General features: G+C 40.4%; 1 protein-coding gene across 4 annotated transcripts in view; it reads left to right on the top strand.

Moving 5' to 3' along the window:
- The window catches only part of PPP3CA (protein phosphatase 3 catalytic subunit alpha), a 204,066-nt gene that overhangs the window by 149,657 nt on the left and 34,719 nt on the right, over positions 1 to 19,690 (top strand). For all 4 annotated transcript variants that reach the window (XM_077300770.1, XM_077300773.1, XM_077300772.1 and 1 more), the window contains exons 6-8: positions 1,882 to 2,021; positions 12,203 to 12,280; positions 18,377 to 18,471. In XM_077300770.1, coding sequence (XP_077156885.1) covers positions 1,882 to 2,021; positions 12,203 to 12,280; positions 18,377 to 18,471 — 313 coding nt within the window. The remainder of the gene's footprint in view (positions 1 to 1,881; positions 2,022 to 12,202; positions 12,281 to 18,376; positions 18,472 to 19,690) is intronic.

The raw sequence follows: 19,690 nt of genomic DNA on the forward strand, positions 1-19,690 counted from the left end.
AGTGAAAAAGGAATAATCAGAGTACAGATATAAGGAAATATAAGTAAATTAGCAGTAAATAAACAACATCAAGGAGATATCCAACAAGTATGCAACATAATGAGGAACAAATAAAGTCTTTCTGATGATGATTCTTGTGCAGTTGTCTGAGGAAGTGTGCCTGCACACGAAAGCTCACAATTTTTTTTAAACATTAATACAGAAAATGTTTTTAAAAGCTCTTTAAATTTAGAAATGTTGTCAAATGTATAGAGTCCGTGTAGAATTTTAAGGGATACATTTTCAGTTTTCGGAGCCACAAGTTACCAATGTCTCCAGGTTGCTATCCACAGAGGAGCAAGCCCAGTGACAAAAAGACGTGTCTTACTGACGCGCTGTTAGGTCATCATTGTAAGGTAAAGGTAAAGGTATCCCCTGTGCAAGCACCGAGTCATGTCTGACCCTTGGGGTGACGCCCTCTAGCGTTTTCGTGGCAGACTCAATACGGGGTGGTTTGCCAGTGCCTTCCCCAGACATTACCGTTTACCCCCCAGCAAGCTGGGTACTCATTTTAAACCCCAGGAGTACAGCCAGAAGGAGGGAATCCTTTGCCCGAAGTGGCTGGGGGTCTCCTGGCGCAGCCAGCACTGTGCAGCATGGGGGGGGGAGGCGCTGGCATCGGAGCACCGGTGGACACACACATGCAGATGCAGAGCTCCACACATGCGTGTGTGCGCCCACTAGTGCACTGATGCTCGCACCTTTCCTCCACCCCTCCACGCTGGCTGGGCCGGGAGAGACCAGTCACTTCTGGAGCCAAAGCGCCCAACCCTAGTATCATGCTGGATTAGACCAGTGGCTCATCTAGTCTGGCATCCTATTTCATAGAGTGCCCTACCAGTTGCTTTGGGCAACCAACAAGCAGGACAGAGAGGCTTGGGCATCTCCTTGATGTGGTCTCCTAGCACTGGTAGTCAAAGTTTTACAGGTCCCTTCCAACTCTATGATTAGTCTAGTGTTGATTTATGTGAAGGCTGTCTAGCAGAGCAACATTCTCAGGTCCAACAAAATTTGAGTCCAGTGGCCCCTTTAAGATCAACAAAGATTTATTCATCGTGTGAGCTTTCTTGTGCATGCACACTTCCTCAGACATGCACACAAAAGCTCACGCCTTGAATAAATCTTTGTTGGTCTTAAAGGGGCCATTGGACTCAAATTTTGTTGTACTACTTTAGACCAACAAGGCTATCCAATCACATCTATTCTGAGCTCCATTTACACTTTATAGAATCTAAATTTGCTGCTTCCTTTTCCATTAAGTAATAATATTAATACATTTCCATTGATTATTTATATCAGATTTTTTAACACTTGAGTTTTAGATGTTCCAATGGTAAATGTGATACAAAGTGAAAGCATTTAGGAATTCTGTTTGTGTGAAAGATATTCAGAAACAAATCTATGCTTCTTTGGCAATCTGCTGAAGAAAGTGCCTAATCTTATCTAGAAACCGTTATGTAACACAAATTGATAATGGACATTTGATTTCATTTTAGGTGCATGAGTTCCTTAAGAATCAGAAAATTGTAGTGTTGTAGCTCTTTTTTCATTGTTTCCTAAGTATCAAAAATTGTTATTTAGCCAAGAGCCAGCTGAGACATGTAAATTTTGCTGCCATAATATTGGAAAATAGCTCGTGGTAAGCTGTTGATCTTGTTGGCGTGTAATATTTGAATTGTACTTTATTTGCTATTGTTACCAGGGTAAGGTCAGAATATTAATTTAGGGTTCTCCAATTTATAACCTTTTGGACTCTGCAAGTTTGGGCCAGTTTTCAAAGTCTTGAAATCAGTATAGTGAGGGATACCTTTAGCCATTCTCTTTGTCTTCTCTTCTTCTTAGTTAGATCGATTCAAGGAACCACCCGCGTATGGACCTATGTGTGACATCCTGTGGTCAGATCCTTTAGAAGACTTTGGAAATGAAAAGACTCAGGAACATTTCACTCACAACACAGTCAGGGGGTGCTCATACTTCTACAGGTATGGCTTATTTTTGTATGATTCTATGTTTTTCACAGATTTGTTGAGCAAGTTCCATGGACTTTCAGGTTCTGTTTTGGAAATAATAATGATAGTTCTTTTTGTGGATTTTGTTCTGTTTTGTTTTTAATATTAACTGAATCCCTTTCTAAAACCTCAGGTATCTTCTATGGGATTAAAAAGCATTGGTTGCTAGTTGGATTATATAATTGTTTTAAAAATGTTTAACCCTTCCAATGCTGCTCAGCGTGAATAACAAAATTTCATAAAAGAACATAAACAAAGTTATGTTTTATAGAGATAATTATATTCTCTGGTATGAAAATGTAGACCTTTCTAAGAGTAAAGATACTACCAAAAGAGAGATAAATATTGTTATACAAACCAATGCTTTGTCAAATTACTTAATATTTCAAATGGTTCTGCTCTTTCATCTCGCTCTTTAGAGATACCCTGAAGATAAAATGTGCTTTACTAAATGGTTAGATTCCTTATATGAATACGTAATTTTAAATATTAGGTGAAAGCAATTTTTAAGAAAGTACATATATACACATGTGTTTTTTTTTCAGAATACCCTCCCCTAAAAAAATTAATAAATTAATAGTCCTTCCCAAATCTGCTTTACAGAAACATTTGGGGGACATTACAGCAATTACAGCCTGGAATGGTGAACTTTCAAATTCTGTGAGGAAGCAAATATTGACAGCTGAATAGTTGCCTGGTGGTTTAATTGCTTCTGTCCCTGAGTTTTAAAAAAGGTGCTTTTAAATAGTCTTCCCACATTCTTTTTATCGGTGTTTCCTAATACACCTACACTAGACTTGCTATCCAAACTGAATTTCCCAGGAACCGTGTGGAGCTTTCCCTGCTTCTCCCTACCCATAAAACATTGTTCCTTGGAGAAAAGAGAACCTGAGGAACAGCATGGGCTGGTGAGCTGCAAAGGGAAGGGGGAAATCAGTGGAAATAGCCAATCAGTCTAGATCCAACCCAGTTTATTTAAACATTAAACACTCAAGCGGCACTGTGAGTATAAAATTTCTCAAGTAGCTTGATATATGTATTTAAAATGCCAAGGAACAAAAATAAGAGTTAGAACTGAGGCAAGTAAACGCCTTCTATGCACTCAGGAACTGGGAAAAAATCATTAATCTCTACCACATACAACATTTTGCTGACACTGTATAGTTGTATTCTATTATTTAAGTATAAAGACATGACATGATTTATAAAACTCTTTTCTCTAGTCAGAGGTTTCCCAGCTTCTGGCTTGTCTACTGAGTCATATGACCTACAGAAGCCTTTCATATTGCAAAGGATTCTGTTCTGTATTCCAGCTTTCACAATCAGTTCAAGTGGCCTGTGCATTTTGAGAAGTGGTCTACCTCTATGAAACCCTAGAATACAAGCAACATTCTCATGGACTACACATTACACGTTTCTTTATACCAGGTTAAAATAGCAAAACTTATCACCATGATCCTTCCGGCCAAAGATTCAATCCCTCAAAATATTTGACAAAATCTATGAACAGAAGTTTAATTCCTTGTTAATTTATATAATTTGCATTCTTCGTGTCTGCATGTGCATAAGCACTTTGCTAGACTGTGCTTCCAGTGAAACAAAAAAAAAAATGTTGAAAGAAGCCTACTCAAGTAAATCAGTAGATGCTGCCAGCATGTGATAGATCTGATCATCTGAAAGTTGATTGTATTAACAAATCCGGTTCAGTGGAGCGTAACCTGACTGCACATAAATATTTTCCATCGTTTTGCCTTTTGTTGTGGTTATATTTACCAGAGGAGGAGTTGAATAAGGCTTGAAAGTGTGCTTAAATCTTTTATGTCCAACTCACTTCCAAAAATAGGTCTCTTTCTACTTTGTTTCATAATCTTTTAGCAGTTTCGACAGATATACAAGAAGCAAAAGCTTTTGCAGGAACTCTTGAGTGTACTTGGCATGATATTTAGAACATCATTTGTTCTATCACCACCTTGTGGTTTAAATAAACTAGACTTCAAAACTAAGAAAAATAATGAAACAATGACTCAAAATTTATAGAAAATCCAGCTGTTAAATATGCAGAATGTTCAGCTATGATCAATATTCCCTGCGTACCGCTCCAATTTTATCAGGTTGAGCGCACATATAGTATTAGAAATTCAACATTAGGTAGGCAGCCAGCAGCTTCCAGGAGAATTTAAGGGGTAGGCACTGGCCCCTTTAGATTTTTTGCAAACGCTAGTGCATCCCATTACATCACTTCCAGTTTTCATTGGAAATGATGGCAGCATTCCAGCACCACCCCACACCCTGATCCCCCCCCCTAATTCTCCCTGCTGACTGGCAGGAGATCTGGCAACCTGTTTTTAGGGGAAAGCCCAACTTCATATCCCTATTTTCCAGTGGAGGACAGTGAGGGGGAAGGAGAAGAGTACATGCAGTTCAGGATTTACTACTATTTTCTGGGGCCAAGGGACCAAGCCCTATGAAGATAGGTTGAGGGACTTGGGAGTGTTCAGCCTGGAGAAAAGGAGGTTGAGAGGGGACATGATAGCCCTCTTTAAGTATTTGAAAGGTTGTCACTTGGAGGAGGGCAGGATGCTGTTTCTGTTGGCTGCAGAGGAGAGGACACGGAGTAATGGGTTTAAACTTCAAGTACAACGATATAGGCTAGATATCAGGAAAAGAAATTTCACAGTCAGAGTAGTTCAGCAGTGGAATAGGCTGCCTAAGGAGATGGTGAGCTCCCCCTCACTGGCAGTCTTCAAGCAAAGGCTGGATACACACTTTTCTTGGATGCTTTAGGATGCTTAGGGCTGATCCTGCGTTGAGCAGGGGGTTGGACTAGATGGCCTGTATGGCCCCTTCCAACTCTATGGTTCTATGATTCTATTTTTTCTTCTTCTATAGCTTGATCCTGGCTTTTCCTTGTCCTTATAATGCTGACAGCCAATATAATTTAATGGGGAAAGGGACCTTCATTAGAATGTCCACTCATCCATGAATACACTCAGTAAGCCTTACCTGTATCTCCTATCTCACTGGGTATGAGAATGAACTGGCACTGGAAGGCCCTGCATTCATTGGAGGAAGGGAAGGGAAATATTGATCTATTGGCCATTGAGGCAAGCGCTTAATCCTCCTCAGGCAGACAATGTCCACATTTTTATTGTTTTTAAATTCGGTATGTATATGTTTATTCCCGGAAAAGGGTCTGTTTTAATGCACATTTCAATGTATTTAAAAGCAGAATGAACTATTAAGATGTTTTGGGGATCGTTTTAGGGAGGAGGAGACAAGTGGGTTAGTGATGCCAGTTTCTAGCTAAGGACTTCCGTGTGCACTGTCTTCTCTTGAAAACGTGCAGAAGTAGTTACCTGAACAAATTGGATCTCTCTAAAACTGTGGTGATGATTAGTTTCATGATTAGTTCACTGCTCAGATTATACATATACTCTCATACATTCCTGCCCAGAACTTAGATCGCAGGGAGAGACCCTCTTGACTGTCCAACTCGCCATCAGAGGGTGTTTTCAGTGGCAGCCCCATGACTGTTGATCAGCCTCCCCAGGGAGTTGTGCCTGCTCCCCCCCTCCCTCCCCTATTCTTGGCGTTTTGGAGAAGACTATTTCATTCATGACAGCATTCGGCTTATTTTCAGTTCTCTTGCTTATAGACGTTTTTAATTACTGATTTTAAACTATTAGGTTTTATATGTTTTAATTGTGTTTTATTGCTGTCTAATTATACTGTGAGTTGCCTTAAGTTCCTGTAAGGTAGAAAAGTGTCTTCAAAACATTTATTTAAAAGAAAATAAATCCTAATAAATAGGATCTGAAATGACTGTGTAATACACTCATTTGCCAGACAAGAGAACTGCTAAGACTGTTTTCTGCTGGACTTGGCAGGTATTCACACAAGGGACCTATGGGATTGTGCCCCTGACTTTTCAGTCCAGGCCATTTCTATCAGCTTAAAGCTAGCTTGCTGGGAAGGTGGCACGAAAATTGAATAAATTATTATTATTTATTATATTTATATACCGCGCTCCCCGAATGCTCAGGGAGGTTTACAGGGAACAGGAAAAAAGATACAGATAACATATGGTAACAACAGGTGAGAACGACAATTACATTACAACAACGACATTAACATGATAACAACATGACAGAATAATGGAATTGCAAAGGAGCCTCAGCTCAGCCCTGCGCTGTGCAGGTTTGTAGCAGTCATAGTGGGGGGGGGGGCGGTCTTGGGGGCCAATTGGAAGCAATGGTTTGGGTCGACCTCAACCAAATGCCTGGTGGAGGAGCTCCCTTTTGCAGGCCCTGCAGAAGTTTTTAAATAAATAAAAATGTTTAAAGAATAAGCTTTAACTGGTATCTCACCCTGTCTTTCATCTTCCTGAGCCAGTTTTTCTGTTTGGCAAAGTTCTTCCTGCCTTTCTTCATCTCCTCCAGATAGTCCCTTCTGACAGACTGCAAGTTTTGAAGCACTCTGAACTTCAGTATAACCAAGTGATAGTTATCTTGGGGCAAGGCTGCAGCCCATAAATGGAAGTCCTTGTTCCAAATATAGGAAACCGAGTTTAATTCTATTTAGACGCCACTGTTTAGTAGAGAAAGGGTGCAAAGCATCCAAATAGGAAAGGGGCATTTCGCTTTGTATGATAACAGTGAAACTGTTCAGTTCGTTTTATACCATCTACAAGAGTGTGACATCTGCTTTAATGAGTGTCCAGTATAAATTACAGCAGTGAGAGGAAAGCACTAGCCATTGAACAGTAACAGGCTCTCCCCACCCCTCCTCTGGTTACTGCTAGAACTGTATCTAAAGTCTTCCTTATTTCATATTGCCAACAATTTCTTCAGTTATATAACTAATACCAGTTACCATAGCAATCTCAATATAATGCAGGTGTAGCGGAGAAACATAATACATTCATAGAAAGCATTTAACCCAGTGTGGTTAATGGAAGTAGAAGGCTTGCAAGCCTGTAGGTTTGTTCTCCTATCTTATTACAGATGAGCATATCCTCATCTCACCTGCACCCTTTTCTCCTGTTGCGTGCCATTTGGGATACAAGTAAAAGTCTACATTAGCCTTTACTATATCCCTGCATTCTGGGTATGAGAGATTTTGTTCAGATTGAAATTTTAAGGTAGAGGTGTTTGAAGAACAGCAATTTCGCTATGTTTTGCACTTATAAACTAGGGAGCTGAACATGAGCTGAATAAGAGGTCAGCTTGCTCTTCGGTCCATTTCTGAAGTCAAAACATTATTCTCCTTGTGACATGCTATATGTGTGATGAATACTAAACTGAATTTATCAGGGAAATGTCTGGAGTTGGTAAGGATTTAATTTGCGCAGGGGAGAATAGATGGGATAACTGTCCTCAGGTTTCCTTAGAGATAGATTCATTAAAGTGGGCAGCTGTGTTGGTCTGAAGTAGCGCAACAAAAATTGAGTCCCATAGCACCTTTAAGAGACCATGCCTTGAATAAATCTTTGTTGTTCTTAAAGGTGCTGGAAAGGCTACTATTTAGCCAGGAAGTTCTGAATGGTACAGTCCTACCTACAAAGGAGGCATTTTCCCTGCCCTTGAAACAGCCATTCTCTCCCTACGCAAGCCACCATTGAGGGTTTTTTTTTAATGTCAGCTGACATTTTGATATTATTATCTGTCTTTTTGAATAAGATTCTTGAACCCCTCCCCAGCATAGGGGTGGCCAGAATGTGGCTCTCCAGATGTCCATGGACTACAATTTCGTGGAATTATAGTCCATGGACATCTTGTAAGCCATGGTGTGGCCACCATGGAGTGGCAAGGAAAATATAAGGAACCTCCCCTCTGGAAGTCTCCCTGCCACTGCACTGCTGCAACAATGGGGCTTCTGGAGAGAAAGTATTGCTGTGTGGAACCAGGGTTGCCAGGTCTCTACTATGATAGGAGAAAAATATTTATGAAAAACACATGTCATTTCCAGAGGAAACACAGAAGTTATGCCATGTCACTCTAGGAATTATTGGAAATACCATGCTTTCACCATAGAATGTTTAGCAATTCCTAGAACAGTACAACATTATTTGGGGTTTCCCCTGAATGTGATGCCACACAGGATACCATCAAGAAGATCCCATCCCTGCCTCCCCTTTCTCAGCTGGGTGCCAGCCATTGGCTGGAAACCCCATGTAGATCAGTCCTCATCATTAAATCTGATTGTACTTAATGCATATTCCTGGGCTTTGGAAAGTAGATTTTAAGATTAAATGGGATTTCAAAGCCAGTAAAAGCCCCCAGTTTTATTTAGAGCATGCCCAGTATTTCTGTTATGAAATATGATCCTTTGTTTGACAAAACTCTTGCACCAGCTGAAGATATCAACAGAAAGATTATACTGTTTTGAAAAACAAAAACAGTACAATGCAGGCCACACAAACGACCAGCAAAGCAATTTTTCTGTAAAAGGTCTACTGTGCATAATAATTTCTGCCAATAAACCAAGGCTGCACTCGAGGGAAATTAATTTTCTCATTCATTGAAATTAAAAACGCTACGTCATAGTAGTGGCCATCAAGAATAAAGATCGTAATATTCTATTCAAAAGCCTCTGCCTGTCTGTGTGGGTAGTAGCTATGCTGATGCTACCATGCTGAGAAGCTTAAAACCTGCCTTGGCATAAATAGATCCTGTGATACTTTTTTCTTAATTCAAGTTTGCCGCAGAAAGTACCAGCCTGCAGAAGTATGTTTTCTATTTGGATTGCATGTGAATGTATAATCTGGTTCTGAGAACATATTTGATTTGTATGCTGATTTTTAAATTACTCTGTGGATGTTTACATGAGGTGCCTGTTGGTCGAAATTAGTGGAAGTTTTAGTTTTGTATTATTTAATACCATCATTATTTAGTTGACGACTAAGAAAGACTTTGTAAAAAGAATTGGTCTTCTTTCTGAAGTTCACATATGTTTTATTCATGTATACCGAATTCAAGAGTTATTTTTAGCTTTCTCATAATCAAATTGGATTTTTCCCATTTACAGTGTTGTGTCTATTTCTTTAAGCATAGCTGGTGCTTTGACCTTTTAATATTATATGTATTTGATAATTTTATGATTTTTCATTTTACATCAACCCTGTTTTGTTTCACTGCTTATTGGGGTACTTACAAGTTTAAGTCCCTCCTTTTATACATTACTTCTTCAGAAATACACACGCAACTGAAAGCTTTAGTTGGCCATGAGGCATATTTGCAAATAAATGTGTAGTATTTCCGTCTTTGTGCTTTTCTCTGCACACGTAAAACATGCTTGATGTAATCAAAAGAGTACAACACATTAAGAGGCCCAGTGTCTTCTACAGCAATTGAAATTTCTTGGGACTTGGTTGTATTGTCAGGTTCATCCTTCTTGATTGGAAAAAGTCACAGTTTGGGCCCATGGCATGCTTAGGCTAGTGATGTGAATTATGGCTGGTAGGGAGCTTAGCTTTTGCACCACAATCCAGCTCAAGGCAAAGCAAAAAGCAAAACGTATGGAGACGAGGCTTATAATCCATGGAAGCTTTCTTGCACTAGAACTGGCAAGAGTAATATAGGGAGGTTTTTTGGATTCCTTTAAGAGCTTCCAGATCAGAATGACTAGCTGATCATAGCAAGGAGAAGGCCTTGTTGTGCCAAGTGTGGTCTACTTTCACATTGCTCCATCTTTGCCTTTGTATTGTTCAACTCTGAACCACACTGAAGTGAAATCTGGTAGAGGCTTTTGAATTGAAGAGAACGCCAGTCAGCAAGATATCATATTACACAATTGGCTTTCAGTCTACGACAGTTTCTGGGAATTTGATTGTGATAACTGGATAACAGTAGTTTTGGCTGCTATTGATCTATGATGTCTTTGTAACCACCCAGTTCTTTGGGGATATAATGCTATTTTTGCAACTTTCTGCCAGTCCATTAGCAAAATGTATCTTGCTTCTTCTCTGCCTCCTACAAAATTAATTCCCCATATTATTTTAAAATGGGTAATAAAACTCATATATTTTATATATTACCAGTAGACCCCCCCATGTCTTTCTGTGGCCCTTTAATTTTAAATATTACTGTAAGAGTCTCCTATAAGAAAAGGATTTATATGTGTTTGAAATTTTACCATTCTTTCTTATATAAGCTATATCTTCATCCCCCTAATTGTGATTAATGTTTAGCAAAGCTTTTTCAAAGCATTTTTTTCTCTTATAATGCAGCTAAATGTTATAGCTCCTGAATACTTTCAAAATTGTATATGTCAGGACACAAATCCATTATGTCTACATATTCATGCAGCATGGGATTTTTCCCTGCTAACAATTCATAAACTAACCTGAATACTACTTTTAAATCTTGGACAACTGCTTATTGAATGTGGAAACCACTGTTGTAGTTAGATGGTAAAAGGCACTCATGGCCACAGCTAAATCCAACAGAAGGCCTCTGTCCAAGAGCACCTGCAGATTATGGACGTGTTCCTTCTAGGGGAGTTCTACCCCATTCAGAATGGATGACACCTTAAATCCCAGGTCAGACCATCTGCATTTCTGTCTTGCTGGGATATAATAATGTCTCTATTCTCATCCCTCTCTTCTTTCTGTAGATGGAGACCTGTAGATTATAAAATATTATATTTCTTAGCTTTGGTATTAATAATGTCTAGGTTATTATTTTTAACAATGTGGATTGGCAGTGGAGGTTTAAGCTGATATTACAGGTGTATTCACAGTGCTGGTGTTGAGACAGAAAGAGAAGGCCTTTGCGTTCAAGTCACAGCTGAGTTACAGCCGTTGACCCACTGGCATTGACAGTTTTATTTCTCATATGTATTTGTGAACTACAACTGAATTCGAGGGGTCTGATTGGCTGGTTTAGAAAAGAATTATCTTATGGTTGTATTTGGATGCTGTGATACAGTTGACTAATGTAACAGGATTAACTTTTGCTTATATACTCCCACTGTCATGATGGTCAGTTCATAGTCTGAGGAAGAGTGCTTGCACTCGAAAGCTCATGCCTTGAATAAATCTGTTGGTCTTAAAGGTGCTACTGGACTCTGATTTTATTGAGCAACTCCTGCTGTTTTTTCCCCCAAGGCTAGAGACATTCAGGCCATTGCCTGCCTCTGCATTGTGTCACTGAATCTTTCCTGCTTAGCTTCCAAGATCTGATGAGATCAGGCTGACCTGGGCCTATTCGGCACACATTGGATAATGCACTTTCAATGCCCTTTAGAAGCAGATTTTCCTGTTCTGCACAGGAAAATCCAACTGCGAAAGCACACTGACATGTGCAGATTGGGCCCAGGACTATCCAGATCAAGACAGAAGGCTTATACCCCTAACTGTCCTCTAAGTGTGCCTTGACTAACATGACATTTAGAGAATAAGCCATTTGAGCATAAATATTAAAACATCGTAAATTTCTTTTTCTGTTTTGGATGTCCTAACGGGGGGGGGGGCGCTTCATTTTTTCAAACTTGGTCTATGTCTTCCAGTCATGTGGAATAGATGGCTTGCAGACTAGTGGGGGATACCCCCCCCCACTCAGTTTCTAGACAGGAACTTCCTTGTATTGTAGATCTGCAATACAAGTGTCTAAAATAACACATAACCCAGCCTGCCTGAAGTATACTTATTGTGTATTCATAGATGTTGATTTGGTAATGTTTAGCATTCTCCATGGTATTGTGAACTCTCACGATGTGCAAGTTTTGATATAAGGCAGTTGTGGGAAATAGTATTATATAGACACCGTGTTTCTTTCCACAAAGAACCGAATTAGATAATGAGGACATCCACAGCCTTGTTGCAGTGCTTGAGGGGGGAGGCCAAGATTGCCTACCCCTGCCAAGCTGCAGCCACGATCAAGGTCAGGCTCTCATGCCATTTTTAAATGGCTAATTGTACATCTAAAATGGTGTCGGTGCTCACAGGTTGAACCCATGAATCTCACATTTATTAAATGCCGTTTTCATGGGTAATGGCTTGAGTGAGACCGCAAAAACGAGTCTTGAGAAAACAACCTGACTTCATAGTCTGAACCACATCAGCGTTCAGTCAGACATTTGTGAGTACCAGAGGCCCATGCGTCTCCTCTGGTCATGTCATTAATACGCACTTCTCTGTTTTAATTCCCTGACAGTTACCCTGCTGTATGTGACTTCTTACAGCAAAATAACTTATTATCTATACTCCGAGCTCATGAAGCCCAGGATGCCGGGTGAGTGTTTCCCTTGCTTTTTAAATGAAGTATGCTGCTGCTTGCTGCCTTCTGCACATCTCCTCCATCTGTGAAGATGAAAAATGTTGTTTTTCAATATACTCCAGAATGAAAATGAGCCATGTGCTTAGTGTTTTGAAATTGCTGGTTGGATTTTTATATTATTTCCCATTGGTGGGGGAATACGTCTTGGGGAATGTTGGCATAACCTTAAGTTCTAGCTTAGGCACCAAGTCATGGTTTGCTTTCCATGTGTACACTCAAATGCACATCACCCATCTATGCCTAAAACAAATGCAGTTCCAAGCCACTCGGGCCTTATTGGACCACCTGTGGGCCTTTTGCTAGTTGCTGGCCAAAACAGTGGGACAGAATAGCCAAATAATTGCCTGTTGAGATCTTCAGCCTGTTCCTGGCAGAGCTCGGCTCCAGGTGTATTATTTCTACATCCAAAAGTACATTTCAGTCTTCCCCTCTTGTTTTCCATAAGTTCTGAGTCAATATGTATTTCATAATACTTTGAAGAAGAAGGAGAGAGGAATCGTTGTTTTATACCAGGGGTAGTCAAACTGCAGCCCTCCAGATAGATGTCCATGGACTACAATTCCCAGGAGCCCCTGCCAGCAAATGCTGGCAGGGGCTCCTAGGAATTGTAGTCCATGGACATCTGGAGGGCTGCAGTTTAACTACCCCTTTTTTATACTTTTCACTATCTGAAGGAGTCCCAAAGCAGCTTACAAACAACTTTCCCTTTGTCTCCCCACAGCCAATTACCCCTGTGGGGTAGGTGGGGCTGAGAGAGAGAGCTCTGAGAGAACTGCTCTATGAGAACAGCTCTAAGGGAACTGTGATTAGTTCAAGGTCACCCAACTGGCTACATGTGTATAAGTGGAGAAACAAAGCCAGTTCTCCAGATTAGAGTCTGCTGCTCTGTACCCACTACACCACGCTGGCTGTCCTTTGTTTGTTCCATTGATAATTGTTAACTATTGTTCTTGTCCCATTGTCTGTCTTTGTTTTTGTAGTGGTAACTTTCTCGGGAGTTGTGAGGTACAGGAAAAGGCAGTTACTTGAATAGAGATGCGGGTGTGAAGACAAGGGTGTGAAGGGGGAAACCTAGAGCAGTTTCAATTTCCATCCACTCTGTAACCCCCCTCTATAACTAGGCAGCTGCATCAGTGGAGCAATGGCCCAAGACCACCGATTGCACAAACTTTTGATTGCAAACTGGTTTTCAAGCCATGACAGAAGTAAGATAGATGGAGGCAAGACAAGCCTGTGTGAAACCATCAGCACTCCTTACTTATAGATGCATGCGTCCTGCAGCAGACTGTGGTGACATTCCTAAAATGATTGGCCTAGAGATCTTAGCTGCCTTTTTAGGGAACAAAATATATTTGGATACACCTTCCTTTTTTCCCTTTTGTAAGGCTCAGTACTGTCAGTCAATAATTTCTGTCAGTCAATATTTTTTAGTGGGTTTGTGCCCAAATTGTAGGATACTTTTGAATAGGTTTCATACTTGTGTGAGGGATGAATAGGTCCCCCATACTCATTAACTTCCGTAATATGAAAGGCTCTGGGGAGAGATGCAGCGTTTGCTTGGAGCAGGAGGGTCACTGAGAGGGGGAAAAACTCTATGGTCTCATGTTGCTCAGGCTAACAGCCACACTGCCAATTAATTTTTCTTTGTTTGCTGCATGTAGACAGATGGGGACAATATAAAGGGTTTACAGTAAATGACACCATACATTGATTATTTAGCTCTTCGGGTGTCAGTGAATAATCCGTAGCACCCTGTTTTCATTTGTTGTGTCACACATTTATCATATTTGTCAGATTTCCATCTTTGGTTGGAATAGTCCCACAGGTTTGCTTTTCATGCGTCAGCTCTCATTTTTGTACAGTGTCCATGTAGAATTATTATGGAAAGGGGAATTACATGTTAAGAAATCCCCTTTGTCAGGTATAGCAATTGATTCCTCTTATGCTGTCTGTTTACTTCTAATAGAGGGAGTTCTTTTTCATTTCTCTTTGTAGAAAAATCAGCACACACAAACTTTAGCCCTTGCAATTGTGGTGCTCTCGTGGAAGATCTGGAAAGGCATTGTCTGCCTCTGAGCATCTACAAAGTGAAATTCTGAAGTTTTGCAGAGCCCCCCTTTTCGGCCTTTCTCCTTTTGAAGTTTTCTTTGATGAAAATGGAACTGATTAGAAACAGACTCCGAATTCCCCAAAAGAGGGAAATTTCAGGGGGAAACTAGATGAAGAGGAATTAAGAGAATCTCTCTTAATAACTCTACTTCCATGAAAGCAAATAAAAAGTATATGCTGTCAGGCTGAAAATGTAGATGCAGTTATCGTATTTTGGTGTCATTGTCCTTCATAAACAGACACCACCCTAGAATAAATTCAGTGCTTCCATGTTCCTGCATGTCATACAAAAATATCAGTTGTGGGAATGCCTGTTAGTTTTTAGCAGAGGACTTGCTGAGTTTTGCCATTTCTTATCTCTTCCTTATTGATAAGTTTGAGAATAGCAGAAACATATTTGAAAATCCAAGAAAATATAACACTTGAGTTAGAGACAGGTATTATTGTTTTAAGGTTTAATTTTTACTGAGGTGGTAAATGGAGAAATATTCAGTCATTTCCCTACCTTCAGCTTGAAGCCATACAGGGATTCCCAACCAGGGGTCTGGGGGTCCCTGGAAGTTCTGGAGAGGGGCCATGGCCTTTCCCTTCCTACCTTAATGGACTTGGCCACAATCTGTCCACCAGAGGACTCGGGGGGGGGGGGGAGATAGTGATGTTGTGATATGTGCAGTCAGAGCTTTTTTATGGGGGATCAGCTCCTGCCATTCTATCAATCCAACATAAAGCGTGGTAGTAGTAAAGGTGTGGGGGGAGTGAAAGGCGGGGTGAAGATTATGGGTGGTGATGTCACTTCCAGTAACATGGCACTTCTGAGAGGCATGACAGGTGTGGCCAGCTGACATCACTGCCAGGTGTCCTCAAAGCTTGAAACATTATTTCAGGTGCTCCTTCACAGTCAGAAGGTTGAACAAGGCTGGCCTGGACTCAAGCTTTGTACCTTATTAAGAAATATTCTTGGATAGCAGAACTCTGAACAATATATATGGGAAGCTGCCTGGTAGAAGTGTGAAGGAAACAGCCAAGAAATTGTAGCTTTCCCAAAGAGTACCCTGAACAAAATATTATTGATAAACAGCAATGAGGAAAAAATGGTACTTCTTATATTCAGTCCAGAGATCCACTTTGGGATTTCTGCAATTTTCATTCCCTTAGCATGACCCACCCACCCACTCTTCCTCCCTCCCTTTCTCTGAATAATGTCACCACCTGCCATTCCCAATATTTCATTGGAAACTGTCTATGAAAATTGGTAAATTTCATTGTTGTTCAATATGGCTAGGGATGGGCATGGACCCAGCTCAAAAAGTAAAGTTCTTCATGAATTGTGGTTGGTTTGGGAAGTGATACTTGTGGAAGGGTGCCTGACACAAACATTTTACTAACTATGGTAACTGTTTGTGGTGATTCAGTTTGTGAATGATTACATTTCCAGGCAGACTGTCTCTGCTCAATTAAACTATTTATAAAACTCCACGGCATTGGGGGGGGGGGTGTCTCCAGCCTTGGAAACACCAGTAGGGGCCCTCCAGACTAAACATACACTCCTTTATGGTATCAGAATGCTGTATGTATGCTTGGAGAACTCCCCCCTACACACACACACACACAGACACATACACACTTCCCAGGCTAAGTTGAGCAGCAGCTCTCCAAGGTGTCAGGCAGAGGTCTTTCCCATCACCTCCTACCGGATCCCCTTAACTGAGGACAGGAATTGAACATGGGACCCTCTAAATGCCAAACAGATATTCTACCAGTGAGTCACATTCTCTACCCAAGTCAGTATTGTCTACTCAGACTTGCAGAGGCTTTCCACAGTCTGAAGCAGAGACCTTTCATGTTGCCTTCTACTGGATCCTTTTACTTGGACATGCCACGTATTGAACCGAGGACCTTCTGCATGCAAAGCAAATACTCTACCACTGAGCTACCAGCCACTGTCGAAGGTCCTCTGTGAGTTTGCTGTCTCCATTCTATACATTCCTGAACCTGGGCCTATCATTTCTTGGATCCTTTTCTTTGGGAGCCATAACTCGAATCCTGTAAATCCAATTGTTATCAAATTTGGAGGTCAGTTGAAGATACCCTACGAGTTTGGTCTCAGTGGCATACTGGGGTGTGGGGAGGGAGCGGTGTTCTGTATCACTGACCTCACAAACCAAACTGGTTCATTTAGTACCAAAATGATTGTGATAGTCCATGGTTTGTGAACCAGGAACACCACAAACCATGAACCAAACCATGTTTTTCTTGTTTCTGCCCATAACTAGGCATGTTGTTTTGTGTGTGTGTGTGTGTGTCTTAAATGTTGCAAAGACTCGCTACTGATTTCAGGAAACCCTGGGGTTTCTTGATAGCCCAGAATGGGTTTCCCAAATGGATGAATTAATTTTTATATATATATATATATATATATATATATATATATATATATATATATATATATATATATATATATATATATATATATATATATATATATATATATATATATATATATATATATATATATATATATATATATATATATATATATATATATATATATATATATATATATATATATATATAAAATTTATATATATATAATTTTTAAAATATTATCACGTGATATAACCATATGTGATCATGTTATCTCACCTTTCCCTCCCAAAATGGCCTCTGGAGGGGATGGAAAAGGGAGGGGCCTTAAGTGGACATGGACACAGCTATGCTTCCCAACCATATTTAGCACAATCGTACCATTTCTGGAGCTTCTCGAAGCCTGGAGAACATTGAGAATGGCTGGATGGTACAGTTCTCTAAACAGTTCCTGAATTTGTTCTAGATGTGGCTATAGACTTTAAAATAAATTCAAAAGCTTTATAAAACAAATCAGGTATCTTCATTGAGGCAGAAGAGCTGGTACTCAACAACTCATTGAGTTTTATGTACCGTAAGTGAAGTATCTACATAGAGTGCTGGTGTGTAATTACTCTAGACATAATAGGTTTTTTTAATCTTTACTGCCAAGATTTTGAGGGACTTTGTATTAGGAAGAAATCAAAATGATGTGCCTCATTATTATTTCATTATTACTCTAGGGTTTTTCAACGTGGTAGAATTATGTGTATCCATTTCCCTTTTTTAGTTTACTTCCAAAATTCTGTTTTTTTAATTTTGCTGTTGATTAACTAAATATCTACCAGCTGAGATTGTGTTAACATTATTCTCACCTCAGCCAAATGTTAAATACATAGAGAATTTTAATAGGCTTTTATCTGATTTTTCTGCAAACTGCTCTAGAATTGACATCTTTTGCATTTCCACAAAAGAGTGAAAGAATCTGGACTATTTTGTATATAGGCCTGTTTTGCACAGTTCAAGTAACACCATTATTCTTTTTAATAATGGATAATTTTGGGGGGGGGGGGAGGGCTACCTAAGTTGTTCCCTTTCCCTTGCTAAAACAAAAATTGCTTTTTAAAAATTGTAAGCGAATCTGGTCTTTGGTGCCAAAACAGATACAAACAGATACAGTGGCATGCGGGCAGTCTTTCACCCGCTTACAGTGCCTTACTGGAATATCTTCTGTCCAATACTCAAGTGAAAACAACCAGTTATTTATCTATCTGTTCAGCAACAGTAACCAACTTTGGGCCTGCTTTAAGTCTGTGGTGTATCTAACATGCATTCCACTCAAACATCTATCTTCTGTGGTATAATAATTGTGAAGCCTCTCTAGCTAGTAAACTGTATCCTGTGACTATAAATGAGCATACCGTTATGAATATGCAAGCCTCTGCAAAATCCATGTAACATCACTACTGTGTACTGATTTCTTCCTTTATCTGCAAATTAACCAGGTATCCCGTAGCATATCCATAACAAGGTCTAAATTAATACTACCATGTGAGAAATTAATGATACTAATAATATTACTTATGCAATTTGTCGTAGGTACCGTATGTACAGGAAAAGCCAGACAACAGGTTTCCCTTCGCTAATTACAATTTTTTCAGCACCAAACTATCTAGATGTATACAATAACAAAGGTAAGAGTGCTTCTCCCGCTACAGACAAGTTCACTTTAATTCACTGTTCTCCTTTTGCACTGTTTGGCCAAAGTTGACTTTGTAATCTCCTCTTAACTCACAGCTGACTTTGATCACACAATTTAACTGACTGTGCTAAGTTACAGCATCTTGTGACAGCATCTAATGTTTCTCTCGCTGAAGCTGTGCTGCCCTAGCTGGGCACACCCAATGGTAGTCCTGATAGCTACACCCTCAGCCTGTAAGCCAAGCCCAACTCACAATCCAATAGCAGAATCCAAGTCCAGTCCAGGTCTTAACACCAGTCAGTCAGAACAAAGTCCAAGGGAGAGCTGAGGGAGGAGTCAAAGTCAGGAACCAGGGAGGTGGAGGCAGAGCCAGAACAAAGTCCAAATACCAGAGTCATAGTCCAAGAAACCAGAGATCAGTCAGGCAGAGCTTTGCTGAAGCAAAGTCAGTTCAGGAACCAGAGTCAAGGCTTGTGTCCAGGTTGCACCCACGCTAAGGGGCCATTTCTGCCTTGCTTAAGTGCAGCCTGGCTAGAGCTTAATTGGCTGCACCTGGAGACTCAATCTACGTAGAAGTGACCTCAGCTGGACCCCATCTAGCTTGACAGCGTGCCATGAGCCTGGCTCAAGTCACCCCGCCTGCGTCGTCTCCGGCACTCTGATGAGCTGTCTGGGCTGGGGAGGGGTGCTGCCTCTGACTGGGGTGATGCTGCTGCAAAGGGCATGGTGTCTACCTGGCTGGGACCTGGTTATGCATACCCATCAGGGCTTTCATCGTCCCAAACATCCTGCAGCGCCTCGCTACTCTGTCCTTCCTTTTCCTCATCCTCGTGCTCTGAGAGCAGAGGCAGCAGAGCTCCTGGTGCAGCTGCAGCCACGGACTTGGCTGCATGAGCATGACAGAAGCATATGTGCATTCTTCACTTGCTATGTTTGAACTGATTTGCCAAAGGGAGCTGGTAGTTTCTAAGTTCTTCTCAACATTTATCAGAATTTGAATTGATCGCAGAAACAGTCAACGCAGCATAAACTCACAGATCCTGTGTAAGAGAATGTTTAGCTTCAGTTTGTTGCCATTCATCTGATTCTTCATTCGGGTGTGTAACAGTTGGCTTCCAATGATTTCTTGTATTATCATACATGTCTAAAATTTGTAGAATACCAGATGAAATGATTCCATGGTCAAAGTTGTTCATGAGATTATTAGAAAT

Source organism: Paroedura picta, chromosome 10, assembly GCF_049243985.1.
Source record: "Paroedura picta isolate Pp20150507F chromosome 10, Ppicta_v3.0, whole genome shotgun sequence".
NCBI classification, from domain to species: domain Eukaryota; kingdom Metazoa; phylum Chordata; class Lepidosauria; order Squamata; family Gekkonidae; genus Paroedura; species Paroedura picta.